At 37.4% G+C, this 19,970-nt stretch overlaps 1 protein-coding gene across 1 annotated transcript in view; it reads right to left on the bottom strand.

Annotated features, from left to right (window-relative positions):
- The window catches only part of PARP4 (poly(ADP-ribose) polymerase family member 4), a 278,765-nt gene that overhangs the window by 36,521 nt on the left and 222,274 nt on the right, over nt 1-19,970 (bottom strand). Inside the window, exons 28-31 of the mRNA XM_007955975.1 lie at nt 19,320-19,415; nt 16,327-16,449; nt 10,767-11,801; nt 2,183-2,282 (exon numbers count right to left, since the gene is read on the bottom strand). Of these exons, the coding sequence (XP_007954166.1) occupies nt 2,183-2,282; nt 10,767-11,801; nt 16,327-16,449; nt 19,320-19,415 (1,354 nt within the window). The remainder of the gene's footprint in view (nt 1-2,182; nt 2,283-10,766; nt 11,802-16,326; nt 16,450-19,319; nt 19,416-19,970) is intronic.

The raw sequence follows: 19,970 nt of genomic DNA, 5'->3' as shown, positions 1-19,970 counted from the left end.
GGCACCATCTAGTTCTTCTGGTCTCATAGTCATATAGGCTGCAGATCAGATGGTGTACTAATCTGTCACTAGGACTAATTGTTTCCATGAATTTTTGGTTTTCTTCATTCTTCTTTGCTCTGGATGAGGAGAGACTCATCGTTGCCTCTAGATGGCAGCTTGCAAACTTTTAAGATCCCAGTTGCTACTCACCAAAGTAGTAGGAGGATGTACCTATTCTGTTTTTGTCCTTTGCCCAAGGATGTAGTCCTTGGTCACGAGTACAGTCTTTACAAATCTTTTTAGATTCCAATGGAAAACTGAGATGTCTATTTTTAAAGCCTCTCCAATCTAGTATGACCTGAACTCCAAACTCTGGCACTCCACCAATTGGCAGAAACTGTGCAAATTTTTAATGATATTTAAGCTTTCCAGATGTTGCTCTTTTCCAGATTCCCTGAAGTTACATCTTGTGCATAGTATAGGGGAACAGTAAGCCAATGAACTCAGAGGAATTTGTACAGAGATTTCTGAGCTTTCTGCTCTGTGGCTCCCACCTTTCTAGGATTTTCATCCCTAATTTCCAGACACTGTGGTAGCCTGTGGGCACTCTGATGCCATGTTCTCATTCTATTAGAACTGTTTCTATTTCACTTACAATCTCCCATGAGCTTCATGAGTTGAGAAATACTCCTAGGTGAGAAACTGGATAAATGTGAAGCTCACTTAGTTCTGTCTCTTCCTTCAGTGATGGTCCCCAACAGTACCTGCCTGTTTTTTGTTGCTCCTCAGGCCTTCAAATAGTTTCATGTTTTTTGGCTCTTTTTTTTTTTTTCACTATTTTGTCAAGAATTTATTACTTTTATTGGCAGAATTAGTCAGATACAAGCTCCTTCACTATTCCAAGAATAAGAAGACTCTCTTCATCCATATTTTCATCATTCCTTTTTAGTCTGGTACATGTCAAACAAGTCAAGAATCTGCTAACCCATCTACCCTGGATTATGAAAAGTCTGACATTTTAGACGTGGTGGAAGGGTAGTTACACTTTGCTTTCAATCCATCTATGAATACTAGCTAAATGTTTAATAATATTTTGTAAGAAAAATTTCTTAGGCCAGTGCTACCATTTGAACTTCAAACGACTTGCTGAATGTCCAAGATTTCCTTCCTTGTCTGTTTGTCAGAAGAAACTGAGATCCAGAGAGGTTGAACTCCTTGCTCTGGCAGAAACCAGAAAGATATTAATCAAGTCTGTTTTCTCTTCCAGGGCACAAAACTAAACTACATTTCCCAGTCCCTTTGTATATGGACAACAGGAGCTCTGGTGGCATAGTAATTAATGTATTCAGCTACTAACCAAAAGGTCAGTGGTTCAAACCACCAACCATGGGACAAAGACGAGACAGTCTGCTTCTATATAGATATACAGCCCTGGAAACCTCATGGGGCAATTCTACTCTTTCCTAAAGGGTCACTATGCCTCAGAATTGACTTGATAGCAGTGGGTTTGTTTTTTGTTTTTTGTTTTTTTTTTCCTTCCCTTGATTTTATACATGGATAACTAGTTTTTGACATATTTTTCTTTTTTCTTCCCGTCTGCCAGGTGAATGATGCTAATCTTTTTCCTCCTTCTTTTTTTTTTCACCAGGGAAATTTTAAAGGCACATGTGGAAGATGCAAATTAAGATACTGAAGTGGCCTGGTTCTCTAAATGTTGTGTGGAGTGAAGATTCCCTGATGACCAATGTTTGACAATGATGTAAATAAAAAATAATCTTTTATTGTGTTAAGCTGTGTAAAACTCAACTAAAACTGGAGTTTTTTTTTTTTTTCCTCCTTTGGAGGGGGTAATTAGTGCTAGTTAGGCAAATTAATTTTTGTGACATAACAATAAACCAATCTCTCTACCTCTTTTGATGGTTAAGAGACATAATCCCATTCCCATTTACATATAGCTTACCTAATTATTATACCAGAAGGCTGGCGATTCAAACCTACCAGCCACTCCTCAGAAGTAAGACTGGGTGATCTACTTCCATAGAGATACCACCTCAGAAACCCAAGGAGGGGTTGCTATGAGTCAGAGATGACTTGACGGCACATAACAACAACAATTATTATACTATACAATAACTTACAAAATAATTTACAGCAATCAAGAGTATTTCATTTAACTAATGCTAGAAAGATAGCATCTTACCTAGAGATTGAATACCTTTCTGTTCAAGAAAGGTGTTTAATAAATTTGTATTAAGGTTTAATATAAATCCCAGTTCTGGGGTAAGTTTCCAAAAGCCATCCTATAAAAGTAAGGAAACAGATTTGAGTCACATTATTAGAATTTTATCACATAAGAAATAAATTAAGTTTCTTTATTTCAATTCAGATAATTAAAATAGTTCTAAAACTTTTTCTATCATACATTCAAAGGTCTTCATAGACTAGTGACACAGGATTGTTTTGAATTTCATAAATACTATTAGCACGATGTATCTAGAACCATTTATTAAAAAGATTAGAAAGAAATTATTGTTTAAAGAGTTCTAAAAAATATAATATCCATTTTCTTGTTCTACCAATGCTTTGAAACAGTGTTTGCCAATTTTTTAAACACAATGATTGCTTTTGTTCAACACAGAAAATCTGAGTTTTTTGTACTCTAAAATTTGAAAATTTTACTTTTCTAAATATAAAATTGTACTGTTGAGCATATTCTTTAAAACTACATATACACTTTCCTGTACTCACCATCTCCTGTCCACAGATAAGGGTCATTGCTTCAAAGGCTGGTCTTTATCACTTCATCTGGTGGTATAGCGTCTAAGGCATTTGAATGTTAACCAGAAGGCTGGCGGTTCAAACCCACCAGCCACTCCACAGAAGGAAGACTGTTCAATCTACTTCTGTAAAGATTTATTGCCTTGGAAACTCAAAGGGGGTTTCTATGAGTCAGAATCAATTCAATGGCAGTGACTTTTGATTTTTATGTTGTTTTTTATGAAAGCATGATAAGCCTGAAGATGGGGATCCTTATCTTGGAACAGATAGATTCCAGGACTAAGGAGGAATTAATATAGGAAGGAGAAATGAGATGCAGTCATAGGCAGGTGCACATATTAAAGGACCTATGGCAAGAATTTTAAAAAATAAAACCACAATTAATATGTGCCAACTCACACTGAACTAATGTCAGGTGTGATTCTTTCATCTTTTCAGGAACTTGTTATGTATGGGTTATTATTATACTCATTTTACAGATAAGTACACTGAAATCCAGAAGGTAAAGTAACTTGTCTACAGTCACACAGTTCATAAGCAGAAGCAGAATTTAAACTTCAATATTATGGCTCTAGAGGGCACACTCTTGACTAACTGCTTTACCCCTTCTTTTATATATATATTACTTCATGTAAGAAAAGCTTGGCTGTTGTTAATATCCTATTTAAACCTCAAATGTAATCTAGGAGGACTTCTGCTAAGATGGCAGAATAGGCAGCAAGCTACACAGATCCTCTACAACAAAGAAAAGAGAAACCAGTTGACACAGATACAGAAGATAATCCTGGAGCCCCAATCTGTGAAATGAAGGATACAGAAGTGGATAGTACACCAACTACTAGAAGAACCTGAATGAAAACAGTGAGTAAGAAGACAAATGGAACTGTGGGCTGTCAGCTATCTTGATGGCACAGGCAGTTTGAATATTTTCACATGGTGTTAGGACCTGAGCATTAACCTAAAACTTGGCCTGATTTACCAAGGGCTGCATGGATGACTGCACTAGTTCTGATGACTAAAAATGGAAACAACAAAGAAGGAGACAAACTTAGCTGTGGACTTCTGGCTGTCCGGAGGACACTGCCATTTTGAATGTCTAAAAGTAGTGGTCATTTTCGTTATTTAAAGTAACAACATTCTCATTCAGATTGCAGGAACCTAAGAATAGGCTCCACTTGCCAAGTGCAGCATGAACACACCGGGAGCTGACAACTAGAAAGCTAACAGAGATATGTCCCCCACCCTCATACTCTATCACCCACCAGAAGACAGATGGTGAGTGCATAAGTGTTGCCACCTAGAGAATAGGGGAAGACAGTACACTGTTTACTCAGATACATCCAAACAAAACAAAGAAAACTAAAGTCATGGGCAAATCCATCCAACATACAGTAACCAATGAAATATAAATAAAACAATCTTACAATGTCTCGGAAAACAACACACTATCACAGTCCAAACAAAGAAGAAAAGATAAAACAGGAGAAACAAGGGACCAGGATACAGACCCAGATCATATCCCTGAGGAAGCAGCAGCACTGGAACTCCCTGCTAAGGAATTAGAATGAATTATATTTAGGTACCTTTAATGGATTGAGAAACAGGTCAAGGAAAACAAGACAAAATTAAGGAAAACACAGACAAAACCCTAGAACAATTTTGGAAGAAAATACAAGAACAAAATGACAAAATAAGTGAAAAACTAGAAATGATGCAAAATCTACAGATAGAAGAGCAGAAGATTAATACTAAATTTTCAGAAATAGATATAACATATTGAATGGGCAAAGGAGTAAAATTGAATCACTGGAAGAGAGAATTAGTGAGATTGAAACAAATCTTCAATACTTCTTTGGAAAGGGATCAATCAGAAAAAAGATCAAAACAAAATGAAGACTGACTAAGATTTACACGAGATATCATCAAAAGGGATAACCTACGTGTAATGGGAATTCCAGAACAGGAAGAGATAAATAAAACCACCAGAAAAATTGTTGAAGATTTGTTGGAAGAGATTTTCCCTGATATGATGAAAGATAAAAATGTATCATTCAAGAAGTCCAATGAACCTCAAACAGGATCACCAAGAAAATCACCAAGATATATCATCATCAAACTTAACAAAACCAAAGACAAAGAATCCTGAAGGGAGCATGGGAAAAACAAGAAGTTACCTACAAAGGGCAACCAATAAGACAAAGTTCTGATTTCTCTGCAGAAACCATGCAGGAAAGAAGGCAAAGGGATGGTATATATAAAACCCTGAAAGAAAAAATTTCCATTCAAGATTATATACCCAGCAAAAATATCCCTCAAATATTGAGGGTGAAATTGGGACTTTCCAGATAAGCAAAAATTAAAGGTATTCATTAAAACCTGACCAATCTTACAAGAGATACTAAAGGGAGTTCCTTGGGCAGAAAACTAACAATAAACAACTGACATTAACACACATAATGACATAACCCAGAAACCAACCCACTTACAGAAGTATCCAAAACAAAATAAACTTATATGACTCTAAATAGGGAACTAGAGACATCTCTAGAAAATGGGGACAACTACAACGAAAAAGAGGGGATAAAAAGAATAGTTACAGAACTACTAAATGGTGACAAAGTCAAGACCAGTACAAGGTAGAACAGACTCTTCAAAACTTCAGAAGAAAATTATAAATCACAGGGTAACCTCAAAGAAAAATGACAAACCTTCACATAACAATAAAAAAGAGGACAAGCACAAATATTCAGCATATACTAAAACAACAGCAACAACAGGAATGATAAAACAATTCATAAACAAAAGGAGCTCAGCACAGGAAATTATATGGAACAAAGAAATCAGCAACACCATGAATACACAAATAACAAAATGACAGCAAAAAATTCATACTTGTCAATAATAACACTGAAAGTAAATGGATTAAATGCACCACTCAACAGATGGAAAGTTGAAGACTGGGTAATAAACCTACGCTGGGAAGTTCCAGTAAGATGGTGGAATACCAAAACAAACTACACAGACCCTCTTCAACAAAGAAAAGAGAAACCAGTTGACAGAGATACAGAAGATAATCCTGGAGCCCTGAGCTTTGAAAGGAAATATACAGAAGTGGATTAGGCACCAACTAGGAGCTCTGGTAGCTAGTGCCTAAGGCATTTGACTGCTAACCAGAAGGCTGGCAGTTCAAACCCACCAGCCACTCCTCGGAAGGAAGATTGGGCAATCTACTTCCGTAGAGATACTACCTCAGAAATCCAGGAGGGGTTGCTATGAGTCAGAGCCGACTCGAGGCAGTCAGTTTTGAGTTTAGTGGAAAAACCTGAATGAAAATATTGAGTACAGACACAGTAGGAACAGTGGACTGTCAGCTACTATGATGGAACCAACAGCCAGAATATTTCCAAGTGGTGTTGGGACCTGAGAACTGACCTAAATATCAGCACTGGTCACCAAGGGCTGCAGGGACAACTGTGCTGGTGGCCTATGACTAGGAAGGGAAATAGCAAGGAAGCAGACAACCTGAGCTGTGGACTTTTGGCTGTCCAGAGGGCACAGCCATTTTGATTATTTACAAGTAGCAACCATTTTGGATATTTAATGTGATGAGGAGCAGCCATTTTGAATGTTTACAAGCGGCAGCCACTCTGGATATTTAAACTGACCCAGGGTGCAGCCACTTTAAATTTTTACAAGCGATGGCCATTTTGGATATATAAAATGACTGAGGGCGCAGCCATTTTATAAGTTTACAAGCGGCAGCCATATGAGATTTTAAAGTGACAGCACTCTCATTCAGACACCAGGGACCTAAGAACAGGCTCCGTTTGCCAAGGACAGCAGGGATATACAGTAGGCTGGCAATGGGAAAGGAGACAGGTGGTGAGTAACTGCTGCCAACTAGTGAATAGAGGAGCACAGTACCTTGCTGACATAGACACATACAAACAAAACAAAGAAAATGAAAATCATGGGCAAGTCACTCCAACATAAAATGACCAATTAAATATAAACATAAAAATGTCAAAATGCCTTGGAGACAATGGAGCATCAGAGTCCACACATAAAAAGCAAGATAAAGCAGTAGAAACAAGAGACCAGGACACAAACCCAAAACACATCCCTGAGAAAGACACAGCATTGGAACTCCCTGATAAGGAATTCTAAAGAATTATATTTAGGTACTTTCAACAGATTGAGAGACAGATCAAGGAAAACACTGACAAAATTGAGGAAAACAATCCTAGACAAAACCTAGAAAATTCTGAAAGACAATACAAGAACAAAATGACAAAATAAATGAAAAATTAGGAATGATACAAAATCTACACATAGAAATCCAAAAGATTAATACTAAATTTTCAGAAATAGATAAAATGTTGAATGGGCAAAGGAGTAGAACTGAATCAATAGAAGACAGAATTAGTGAGATTGAAGACAAATACCTCAATACTTCCTTGGAAAGAGATCAATCTGAAAAAAAGATGAAAACAAAATGAACAAACCCTAAGGTTTATATGAGAAACCATCAAAAGGAATAACCTACATGCAACTGGAATTGCAGAACAGGAAGAGAGAAATAAAACCACAGAGAAAATTGTCAAAGATTTTTTGGAAGACAATTTTCCTGGTATGATGGAAGATAAGAATATATCCATTCAAGAAGTCCAACGAACCCCAAACAGGATAGACCACAAAAGAAAATTATCAAGGCATATCATCATCAAACTTACCAAAACCAAAGACAAAGAAAGAATCCTGAAGGCAGCATGCAAAAAAACAAACAGTTACCTGCAAGGGGCAACCAATAAGACTAAGTTCAGATTTCTTGGCAGAAATCATGCAGGTGAGAAGACAATGGGATGTTATATATAAAATCCTGAAAGAGAAAAATTTCCAACCAAAAATTATATACCCAGCAAAATTGTCCCTCAAATATGATGGTGAAATTGGGACATTTCCATATAAGCAGACATTAAGGGAATTTGTTAAAACCAGACCAAACTTACAAGAAATGCTAAAGGGAGTCCTCTGGACAGAGACCAACAACAGCAAACAACAACCAACCATTAACACACATGATGACAAAACCTAGAAACCAGTCAAATAATGGAAGTATCCAAAACAAGTAAGTTTACAAGATTGTAAACAGGGAACCAGAGACATCAATTGACAAATGAAGACAGCTACAAACCAAAAAAAAAAGGGAAAAAACTGTGTAGTTACAGAACTTATAAATGGTAGGTAAGTCAAGAAAACTGCAAGATAGAATGGACTATACTAAACTTGGGAAGAAAATTATAAATCACAGCTAACCTCAAAGAAAAATGACCTTCACATCAAAGTAAAAAAGAGGACCAGCCCAAATATTTAGCAAATACTAAAACAATAGCAACAAAGGAAGTGATAAACAATTCATAAACAGAACGAGGTCAGCACAGAAAATTATATGGAACAAAGAAATCAGGCATGCCACAAAAAAGCACATAACAAAATGAAAGCAACAAATACATACTTGTCAATAATTATGTATCTGACAAAAGACTTAGCTCTAAAATTTATAGAAACCTGCAATACTCCAACAACAAAAAGATGAACAGTCCAATTAAAAAATGGGTAGCAGACATAAATAGACCCTTCACCAAAGAGAATATTAAGGTGGCCAGCAAATACATGAAGAAATGCTCACAATCATTAGCCATCAGAGAGATGCAAATCAAAACAAAAATAAGATACCATCTCACACCAGCACTAATGGCAAAGTTCAACAAGACAGAAAATAACAAATACTGGTGAGGATGTGGACAGATTGGGACTTGCATACACTACTGGTGGGACTGTAAAATGATACAACCACTGTGGCAAGCAATATGGTGATTCCCTAAAAAGCTGGAATTAGAAATACCATTTGACCCAACAATTCCATTACTAGGTATATATCCTAAAGAAGTGAGAGCCAGGACAGGAAAAGATATATATATGCACACCCATGTACACCACAGCACTATTTACAACAGCAAAAAGATGGAAACAACCTACATGCCCATCAACAGAAGAATGGATAACCAAACTATGGAACATACACACAATGGAATACTATGCAACAATAAAGAATAATGTAGAATCTGCAAAACACTTCATAACATGGATGAACTTGGAGGACATTATGCTGAGTGAAATAAGTCAATCACAGAAGGACAAATATAGTATTAGTTCATTATTGTAAAAAGTCAAGGAAAGGTTTATATATGGAAGGAAACTTTGTTGGTTAGCTGAGGGGGGAGGGAAGAACACTGCAAAAAATAAAACAAAATGCATTGACCCATGTCACTTTAGTTTTGTGTGTTTCACTGTACCTAAATTATGTTTCAATGACATGTATTTAAAAAAAAAAAAAAAAGAAAGAATAATGTAGAATCTACAGAGCACCACAAAATGTGGATGAAGTTGGAGGACATTATGCTGAGTGAAATAATGAAATCACAGAAGGATAAATATTGTACTAATTCATTATTGTAAGAAGGAAAGGTTTATATATGGAAGGAAACTCTTTGTTGGTTATGGGGGGAAGGGAGGGAAAAAAGAAAATTAATTATTTTAAAAAAGCAGATGGGATACAACCACCCTAGAAAAGTGACTGTGTGATCCTTCTGTTCTCTACAAAAATTATGAAATTTCTGTCCTATAGAGGGGCAGTCAAAATGCTACCCAAAATTCTATAGAAAAGGTATTGTAGTTGTATTTATCTGCTTTTTAAAATACGTGACTTTTGTGCTTTCTTTTTTTTAATAAAAGCACATATTCACTCTTTAAAAAGAAAAAAGGTCCTCTAGGAGTTGGACACTATTATTATCGTCATTATATGGATGAGGAAACAGAAAATCAAAAAGTTTATCTCATGTACCAAAAATTAAAAGAGACAGTATTGGGACTCAGTCTTGTCATAATGAACCAAGTTGCCTTCCACCTTCCACTTTACTTAATTAATTCATATCAGGAAAACAAAACAAAACAAAACAAAAGATTAGGGATGTGACATTGGGTCTTGGTAGCACTGCAAGACTTAAATTTATAGGGTGTTCATTAGCTTAAAAGATGTACTGGTGGCACAGTGGTAAGACATTTGGCTGCTCAAACCCACCAGCTATTCCTTTGTTGGAAGATAAGGAAATCTACTTCTGTAAAGATATACAGCCTTGGAAACTGTATATGATGAGTCGGAATCAACTCGATGGCTGTGGGTTATGAGTCCCAGAACCAAGTTGATGGTAGAATGCGTAATTAGCTTACCAAATGGAATAATAAACTCTAATACAGTATTATATATTTTTTTAAAAAAGGAAAACACTGCCATCAAAACAATTCTGACTCATAACGACTTTATGGGACAGAGTAGAACTGCCCTAATTCAGTTTGCAAGACTGTAAATTTTTATGGAAGCAGACTGTGTTATCTTTCACCCACAGAGTGGCTGGTAGGATCAAACTGCCAATCTTTTGGTTAGTAGCCCAATGCTCAAACCACAGTGCCACTATAGCTCCTTATTACATATTAAGTCATATCCAAATTCCAAATACATTATGTGAAAGTTCTTTAGCATATACTTCTGCACTTATACTTTACTTCCAATGGAAAATTTGCATGAATTTCATCAGTTCTAGAGGCCTAGAAATTAAGATCTTAACGCACTGCCTGTGCAGAGATGTTAATTTTCAGGTGAGGAAGATTATCATGCACTAGCATGGTGTCCGAGCTTAACAGTTAACATAGAAACACCAGCCAAATACATCATCAAGTACACTTTTTAGTTCAGCTCACTTGTTTACTTGTTGGTAGTAAGATTTCCTTGATGATGAAAGCAATATTTTGATTTACATTCTGGAACTTACCTTACCAAGGACTTACCTCACCAAGGACTGTCATAAACTGACTGGCTACTTTGAATAGCACTGTTAAAGACTATGAAGCTAACTAAACATAGACTTAAATAGAAATAAGGCAAATACCTCAGTTTGTAGACTGAAAAGTTTAGTCCAAGGCACAAAATTCTTCCAGCTTTTTCTGCAAATTTTATCATCTTGTGAATGAAAGACTAAGAATAAGTCATTTTTTGTTACATCAGATTTTCCCACTCTTTTTAAAAAGCTACTTGCTTGAAGCACTGGCTGTTTATTACTTTCCATTTCAGAAGAACTTTTATCAATTGAAGAAATCCAAAGATCATCTTGGGGAGGATCTGATAATGCAGTTCTGGCAGAAATATCTGATTGAAAAGACACTGTTGATTCACTGCTTGTAAACCCATGTAAACCTACTGGTGGCTTGTAATTGGTGCCCAAAGGAACCAGAGACTGTTGAAAATGAGGAGGAGAGGTAAAACCTGGAGCTGCAATAGGAGGAGGAACTCTAGGATGAGAGAGAAAAAGATGTGGTCTGGGAAGAGAGTCTATTCCACAGGAAATGCCAGTACGACCGGAGATTTCATGGTCTTGGTAAATTTTAGGTTGTTCAATTTTAGGTTGTGTTGAGCCAAATAAGGCAGCTGAAAAAGGAGGACCAGCAGGAGATCTGAATGGTGACCCCTGGAGAAGTAGCCTTGAAGGGAAATCCAACTCAAGGGAAATGTCAGTACAATTGTCAGTCTCAAGGTCTTGGTCATATTTAGATAGACCAGCAAGAGAACCAAAAAGAGGGCTCTGAGGAGAGTTGGGAGCACAGAGGGAACCAGAATCAATATGAGGGGCAGCTGGGAGTTTGGGTGGTGCAGCACCAAAAGAAATGAAAGGCTTGGGAATAGGCTTTATGTTTAAGGGTAAATATTTCCTAAATTTTGCTTTAATTTCTGGTTTTTCAAATGAATCCAATGGCTTTGCCATAAGTCTACATTCAGAATTGAGTGTTGAAGCTTGTACTGGTAGTTGTGCAGCTAAATTAAACACGTCAACATCTTCAGAAACTTCCAGCTTGCATAATTCAATTTTTCTTTTAGTTAAATGTTTGTGCTGCAATTCTTCATTCCATTCAGAGGTAGCTGAAACAGTCTATTCAGAAGAGAAAAATATAATATAAGGAGAAAATAGAGAATAAAACTAACAATCAAACATACTTAAGACTTCTTGTAGTCAAGCAATTGACTCATGCTAGATCATGAGTCCCAGAGTCAGAATCACAATATAGGCAGAAACATTGCAAATAAAACCAGAGATCTTCAAGATCATTTAAATACAACCCCCTCATTTTATAGATATGGAATTTAAGACCTGGAGAGCATGTCAGCAATAAATACACCACATGCTTAAACTAAAGATCTTCATCTCTCTTCTTATAAGCACAGGATTTTAAGCATCCCTCATTTTACACACAAGGAAACTGAGATTCACAGGAGTAGAATGACTTGCCTAAGTTGTTAATAATTAGCAGAATCACAGGGTGCAAACTAGCCCTACAATAAGCTAATAATTTGAAGGAATTTTTAAATAACTTTTTTTATTCTGCTTTACAGAAATATTAAAAGACTGAGAGAAATGAATAATAATTCAAAACTTTAATGTAATTGTGGTAGTTAAGGCTATGTGTCAACTTGGCTAGGCCTGGTTCTGCATGGCTGGACAGCTGTATATAGTGATTCTCCATGATGAGACTGGTAATCAATTCCATGGTGGGATCTGCTGTGAGCAGCTGAGTAACTGCCTGAGGGATGTGGTCTGTTCTAGTATATAAGAGGAAGCTTTCAGAAAGGTCCTGAGCTTCTTAGCACACTTGGATCCTGCATTTGGCCAAGTCATCAGTGAGGAGCCTGCCATGTTGTCTGCTGATCTTGGGACTGTTTCTGGACTTGAACTAGTGACCTGCTGTGTTGCTTGATAATCTTGGGACTGTGCCATTTTATTTGTCGACCTTGGGTTTGTCAGCCTCAGCAGCCAAAAGCTGCCTGAGATAAGAGCAGTGGGGTGGGAACAAGAGGCAGAGCTGAAGCCCAAGGCTGAGAGGCCTTCACCCAGCCCCTAGAGCTGGCACTTTGAACTCAGACTTCTAGCCTTCTAAACTGTAAGAGAACAAATAAATCCCTGTTTCCTAAAGCCACATATTTGTGGTATTTCTGTTACAGCACCTCTAGGGAACTGAAACAGTAATTAAATGAATATATCTTTACAACAGAATACAAACAAATATGTATAACAAAGGGGAATTAATATATATGTAGTATTCCTAAAAAACCTGGGTATAAACCAAAATAAGTTTTATATGGATGACAAGTCATTGAGATTTACCTTAATACTTTTAAAATAATTACTCCCTAATTATACCAAACTAAATGATCTGCTGTTACAAATGATCTGAGCTCTTTTCCAACTCAGGCAAGTTTCAAGTATTATACATTTAAATAAGTAATATTTTAAAATAAATGACAAAACACATACTTAAAACATATTTTAACTAATGTTTCTATGGCTCAAAAAATATGTATTTTTTCAAATTAGATAAGTAAACTGGAAAAGAACAAGTGATGGACGAGATCGTTTGGATGTTAAAGCATTTTAAAAACCATAAAATTAAAACAGACAAAACAATGGAACAGAGTAAATGGTTCAGCAATATTTCCTAGAACATGAGGATTTAGTAGAGCATAGTGCCTAAGGCACTTGACTGCTAACCAGAAGACTGGTGGTTCAAACCCACCAGCCACTCCTCAGAAGGAAGGTTGGACAATCCTACTTCTGTAGTGATACTGCTTCGGAAACCCAAGGAGGGGTTGCTATGAGTCAGGGCCGACTTGACGGCACATAACAACAACAACAACAAAGGTGATATTTCATATTAGAGGGAAAGAAAGAATAATTACTCAATGAATGGTGCTAGGAAAAGTGAGTAACCATCCAGAAAAGAAAATAGTTGGTTCCATATTTCTTATCTCTTACCAAGAGGAATTCATTATTACAAATAGCTCACTTTCCAGATACATAAAATTTGTCCTAAAATAAATAAAACAAGTAACAAACAGTCTGTCTTGGTTTCCTAGTGCTGTTATAACAGAAATACCACAAGTGGATGGCTTTAATAAATATGAATTTAAGAGTTTAGTTGCCTAAAAGTCCAAACTGAGAGTGCCAGTTCTAAGGGCTGGGTGAACCCCCTCAAGCTTGGGCTTCAGCTCTGCCTCCTTTTCCAGGCCCTCTAGAGCTGAAGGCTTTTTCTGACTCATGCAGTTGCTGGTGTTTGAGGCTGAAGAACCCAAGATAGACAGGTAAAATGACACAATCCCAAGATGAGCAAGCAACATGGCAGAGCACTGGTTCAAATCCAGGAATAATCCCAAGATCAGCAGGCAACACAGCAGGCCCAGACTCAGCAAAATGCAGGATCCTGATGTGCCAGAAGGTAGAGATCTTTCTCAAAATATCTCCTTAGATACTGAAAGCAGGCTATAACTTGAAGGCAGCTCTTAGCTGCTCACAGCAGATTCCACCAGGGAGGGGATTACAATCTCTTCATGGAGAATAACTACAACCAGCTGCCCAGTCACTCAAAACCACAGCCAAGCAAAGTTGACACACAACTTAACTACCACACTATAAAAAACAAAAGAATGAAAAAGACATGAATATTTCATTAAAAAGGAGATGTGTACAATCCTTAAAAATATAAAAACCTGCTTTTCTTCCATACAGAAAGAAATTAAAATTAAAGTATCACTAATACATTTTTCACCTATTCTATTATGTGCTATCAGGTGCCATCGAATCAGTATTAATTCATAGTGACCCCAGGTACTACAGAACAAAATGTTGCCCAATCCTTCACCATCCTCACAATCATTGCTATGTTTGAGCTTGGTATTGCAGCCACTGTATCAACCCATCCTGTTGAGGGATTTCTTCTTTATCACTGACCCTCCACTTGTCCTTCTCAAGGGACTGGTCCCTCCTGATACCATGTCCAAAGAAAGTGTTCTGGTTCCCTAAAGGTGGCATCTTCTGCCTCGTCTAACTTCACAAGAGGAAGACAGAATCACCATCAGCAGCCCAAGGCCATTCCTATGCAGCCAGACATGCGACCACCCTCTAGCCTGCTACTAACCTTGTCACCAACTGTTTTTCCCATGCCACCCACCATCTCTCCGCTGGGTTCAATAATTTGCTTCAGTGGCCACACAGAATTCAGATTATGGGGTTTATTAGGGAAGCAACAGGCTACAATTCAAGCTGAGGAATGTGCTCAATCTCTCGCAGGCAGCCATCTCACTCAGCAGCCAGTAGTCTCTCTCAGTAGCCAGCAGTCTCTCTCAGTAGCATGTCTCTCTCACATCTCTCTCTCTCTCAGAAGTGCATGTTTCTCGTGTCTTTCTCTCAGCAGGGTGTGTCTCTCATGTCTCTCTCTCTCTCAGCAAGTGCATCTCTCTCAGCAGCATATCTCTCAGCCGGCAGTAAGAGATCCCTCTGTCTCAAGGAGGGCTCCTTTTGAGCCTGGCAGAGAAGCCAAACTAACCAATCCCAACATCAGAATTCTATACACCTGAGAGCGAGCAAACTTTCCAGAAGATTGCTTCCTGCTACTCCTACAGAAATACCCCAGGAAGATAACTTTAACAATCAGCTACTCACAGCAAAGGGGGAGTTACAAGGACTGTGGCTAGAAAAGCCATACAAGTAATTTACTACACTGCAACAGGAAAAGATCACCAGGTCTTTTCTCCCACAGAGCTGAACCACTGTGACCTTGGTTAACAAACAGGTGATTGCCCATTGCAACTCCAAGGCTCCTTATTCTTAATGGAGGACCTTGAAAATGGATCAAATAAAATGAATATTTTATACATATTCTCAAAATTTCTCTTCATATAATTTTCCCCCTTATAAATCCCAAAACTTCTGGAAATGTGACTTCTTAAACCCGGATAACTGAAAATCTTATTAGCATTGCTTTGCTTTTAAATATGCCTTCTAATTTTCATTAGAAGCACATTTCTCAATTTATATTATATTTTTGGCTATAAGGACCACAGTATAAAGCACTACAAACTTTAAGAAATATTGGTGTTGAATTTAGCCAGATGATGGTGCTTTTATGACTAATTTCATAATGAACCTTTTATATTACCTAGAGTAAATGATTTTAATTTCCTGCTTACCTGTCTATGACTGGAGCCTAAGCACACTTGTTTTCTTGTACTTTACAGCTACCCTAAGCTCTTAGTTAAAATGTCTACCTAATATGATTTCCTTAGTCATGCATAAGCATTATCATAAATGTGCAAAAATTTTTCATCAGCTCTGGTGGCATAGTGCCTAAGGCATTTTTGTCTGCTAACCAGAGGCTGGTGGTTCAAACCCACCAGCCACTCCTTGGAAGAAAGATCGGGTAATCTACTTCTGTAGAGTTACTGCCTCAGAAACCCAAAGAGGGGTTACTATGAGTTGGAAAAGACTCAATGACAGTGAGTTTGATTTTTTTAATTTAGGAGATAATAGTTTCTACATAGACAAGTCAGAAGGTGAGATTTTAGATCCCTGACCCCCAGGAAAATATAAAAATACAATATCCATTTATTTGGTAATTAACACTTACCTGTGTTATGCTAACATCTGATTGTTCCTCCTGCCAAGTTATATATGGCAGAAAGTCCACATCTTCTCTGGCAATAAGTTCCAAAATATTTAGAATTTTAGGAAAAGGTGACTCATTTTCATCCTATATTGAATCACAATTTGGTTAAAACAAAACAGATATTATCAAATGAAATTATTATTATACATTGTAAAGCCTGTGAATGGTTCACTGGAACATGATTGCGTTTAAGACTGGAACACGTATCCTTAGCCACGAGTCAGCAGCATAATGTTCCTACATGAGCACTTACTAGGGTCTGGGCATTGTGACAAGTGCTTTACATGGATTTTCCTCTTTATTCACTTTCCATACAGCGGTTCACATATACTTTGTCTCATGACATTGACCACAGTTTACCAGAACGCAATAGCTCCCCTCCAACTTCCTCCCCATAGTTACCTCTTCCCTATGTCCATCCCTCCATGCACTCCTGCCTCCTGAGCTGTCTCCCTGTGCATAAGCAGCCCTTCCTTCTCCCATGATTGTTCTCTCCAAGTAGTGTACCTACCTCAGGTAAATGTTCAACTCATATGCCTATCTTTTGTTTGGCTGGAAACCACAGGTGTGGGTTCAATTCCAGATCTGAAAGGTAGCTAGGGGCCATAGTCTCAGTGGTTCCACCAGGCTCTATCGGACCAGCAAACCCCCCCTTTTTTTTGTCTCCAAATGATTTTGAGTTTTGTTCCACATTGTTCTCCCTCTCTATCAAGGATCTCCTACATAGATCCCCTTCCAAGTTGATGACAGTGGTAGCCGGGCACCATCTAGTTCTTCTGGTCTTATAGTTGTATAGGTTGCAGATCGGATGGTGTACCATTTGCTAGGACTAATTGTTTCCATGAATTTTGGTTTTCTTCATTCTTCTTTGCTCTGGATGAGGAGAGACCCATTGTTGCATCTAGATGGCAGCTTGCTAGCTTTCAAGATCCCAGTCGCTACTCGCCAAAGTAGGAGGGGAACAATGTTTTGTATAGTATGTTATGCCAATTGAACTTGATGTCCCCTGTGACTATGGTCCCAAGCCCGGATTTTCCTCTTAAACTGATGAAGGAAAAATGGTTTTTCAGAGGGTAAGTGAGGTCTAGGCCTTTTCTATTTTTTTAGGATCTTGGATTAATAAAAGAATAGAAATGCCAACAAAGTTATCAAACTATATCTTAAAGGTACATGTGTAACTAATTAGTAACGTTATAACATTACAAATGATAACATACATAACTCATTTAGAGAGATCATCGTAAGTCCTAATGCTGATGAGGTACTTCGTGAATGTAAGGTGGCCCTGGTTCAGTGATCCTCCTGGCCTCTCCCAGCCTTTACTCCTCTGAAGCCATGGAAGTGGGTATTGTTATTAGCTTCACTTTACTAATGAGAACATTGAGACTACATAATTTGCTCAAAGACAGTAACTGGTCTAACCAAGATTCTAGTCTCATTCTATCTGACTTCTAGACCTCTGCTGTTATACTGTATTATGAAAAAGTAACAAATTCTTTGCTTGGGATTCATTGTTTCTTGTGAACTACAGATGAATCTCTCTGAGATGTTTAGATAGTGAAAGTGCTGCTTTTCTCCTAGAACCACTGTGAACCCTGAGTCACAAAGGTAAAAAGAGGAGTAGTTTATTTCATTGGGTTGCCCTTGCAGGCTTGTGTGAAAATAAAAATGCCTTCCAGTGCAAATATCAAGGGCTTCTTCCTTCAGGGATAGTCCAACTACTGTTTTCAAAAACTCAGAGGTGTTAAAAACTCATGAGTACAGTTACTGGCAAAGAGCAAAGTAAGTGAAGAGGCCAGGTGAGGACTGTAGCTCAACACAGTTCTTATGAGACTGGAATGTGAGCTGCTATTCAACTCCTCCATGTGAAAATGGGGATGCAGTATAGTTAGACATTAGATTAAAAAAAAAAATTAAGAAAACTAGTCTTTGGGAGCAATCTCTCATAAATTTAAGTAACTAACTAAAACAAATTGTTGAAAACACTACCAGAATAAATAAAACACATTTGTGGACTGGATATGGTAAGGGCCACCAACCAGTTTGACTTCTAATTTAGGACACATTTCAAGCCCTGGGAAAAGTCTTGGGAAGGCAGGATGATGAGGGTCATTGTCTCTGCATGGTGGCCTCACTGGCTTTGTAGGAGTTAAATGTTTCATCTTGCTTGTACAGCATGAAACCCTTGCTCAATGAGAAGGATACCACCACTGAGAACCACTGATGCTATGACAGTAGCCATCCATTGTCATATGTTATTAAAATTCAGCCCTTCTGACTCTGAAGCATTGGGATAACAGGAAAGGGAGAGCAGAGTTCTGGAGATTTTAAGCATGGATTCAGGGAGAATGAAGAACATCTACTATATAAAATTATCCTGGAGCTGGGATAGTACCTTGAAAGGAATCTTGTTTAGGGACTGGAATTCCTATTATGCATAAAACTATCTGCATATAGTTTGACAATGCACAAGGGTGACCTTGGTGTAGTCACTTGTTTCTTCATATACAAAAAGCTCTAGCTAGGCCTATTGAAACTATCTTTCCCCCATTATATTGAAACTTACCATCTATAATGGAAATAAACAAGGATATTGATATGAACAACACAAAAATGCATCTGTGAATTAATTTTGGGCTCTCTAATAACTATGCTTTGTACATGATAATAAAAAAACATCAGTTCTCCTTAAAAAATGTCATTTTAAATGCTATTCCTCAATTACAGCAATAACAATAATAATAAATGATGGTTTAGTCCAAGCTACATCTTCACTATTGAAGGTTTAATCACCTCTTTAACACTAAACCCAAGGCATGCTACATTACATAAATGTGAACAATCCTGTGTTTGGAATTTCTTCCTGTGAAGAGCAGATTAGCAACCAGAGCAAGTGTAATTTTCTTAATATGTAAAGATAAATAATTTAACCATGAATTAACAACAACACATACCCTTTTCTCAACTGCCACAAAGCTTGTAAACTGTGTTAGGAGAGAGTATTCTTTACTGATATTAATAATCAGAGATTTCAACATTTGTTTCTTCATCTAGGATAGAATAAAACAAATGAAATCATGTCTTGTTTTACTTTTTACTATTTAGCTATATATGAACAATTAAATAGCCTAAAAAGTTGTTTTCTATGACAAACTAATCATTTTATAAGTAATATTTCAAGCTAAATATTTCATTAATGATCCTGTCCAAATATCAAGTTGTTGACTTCAATGTTCCTTGCAAAATAGGATCAACTGACCAGTTAAATCATAGAAAAAATAACTCATATTTATGTACCTCTTTATAATTTCTCATTTTCTTACAGATAACCTGTGAAGTAGATGTTCTGGTTCCCAGTTTAAAGAGAAGGAATCAAGGCCTGGAGAGGCTAGGTGACTTGTTCAGTTTTAGTCAGTGGTAGGGCTGGTCAGGAGCCAGGCTGCCTGAGTTCAGTTCACTCAGAGAAAAAGTGGCCCTTAAGAAAAGTTAACACAAAGGCTACTACTAATCAGAGGGCAATACAGGAGTCCTAGGACAGCAAGAGGCTTTTTCTCACTGGTCAGGAGTACTTGCAGGGCATCCTTTAGGGAAGGCAGTGAGCACTG

This window comes from Orycteropus afer, unplaced genomic scaffold (genome assembly GCF_000298275.1).
Source record: "Orycteropus afer afer isolate SDZICR_OR568_19922 unplaced genomic scaffold, OryAfe1.0 scaffold00561, whole genome shotgun sequence".
NCBI lineage: Eukaryota > Metazoa > Chordata > Mammalia > Tubulidentata > Orycteropodidae > Orycteropus > Orycteropus afer.
Note: the sequence above shows the minus strand (reverse complement) of the source record. Positions and strands in the feature narration are given on the sequence as shown.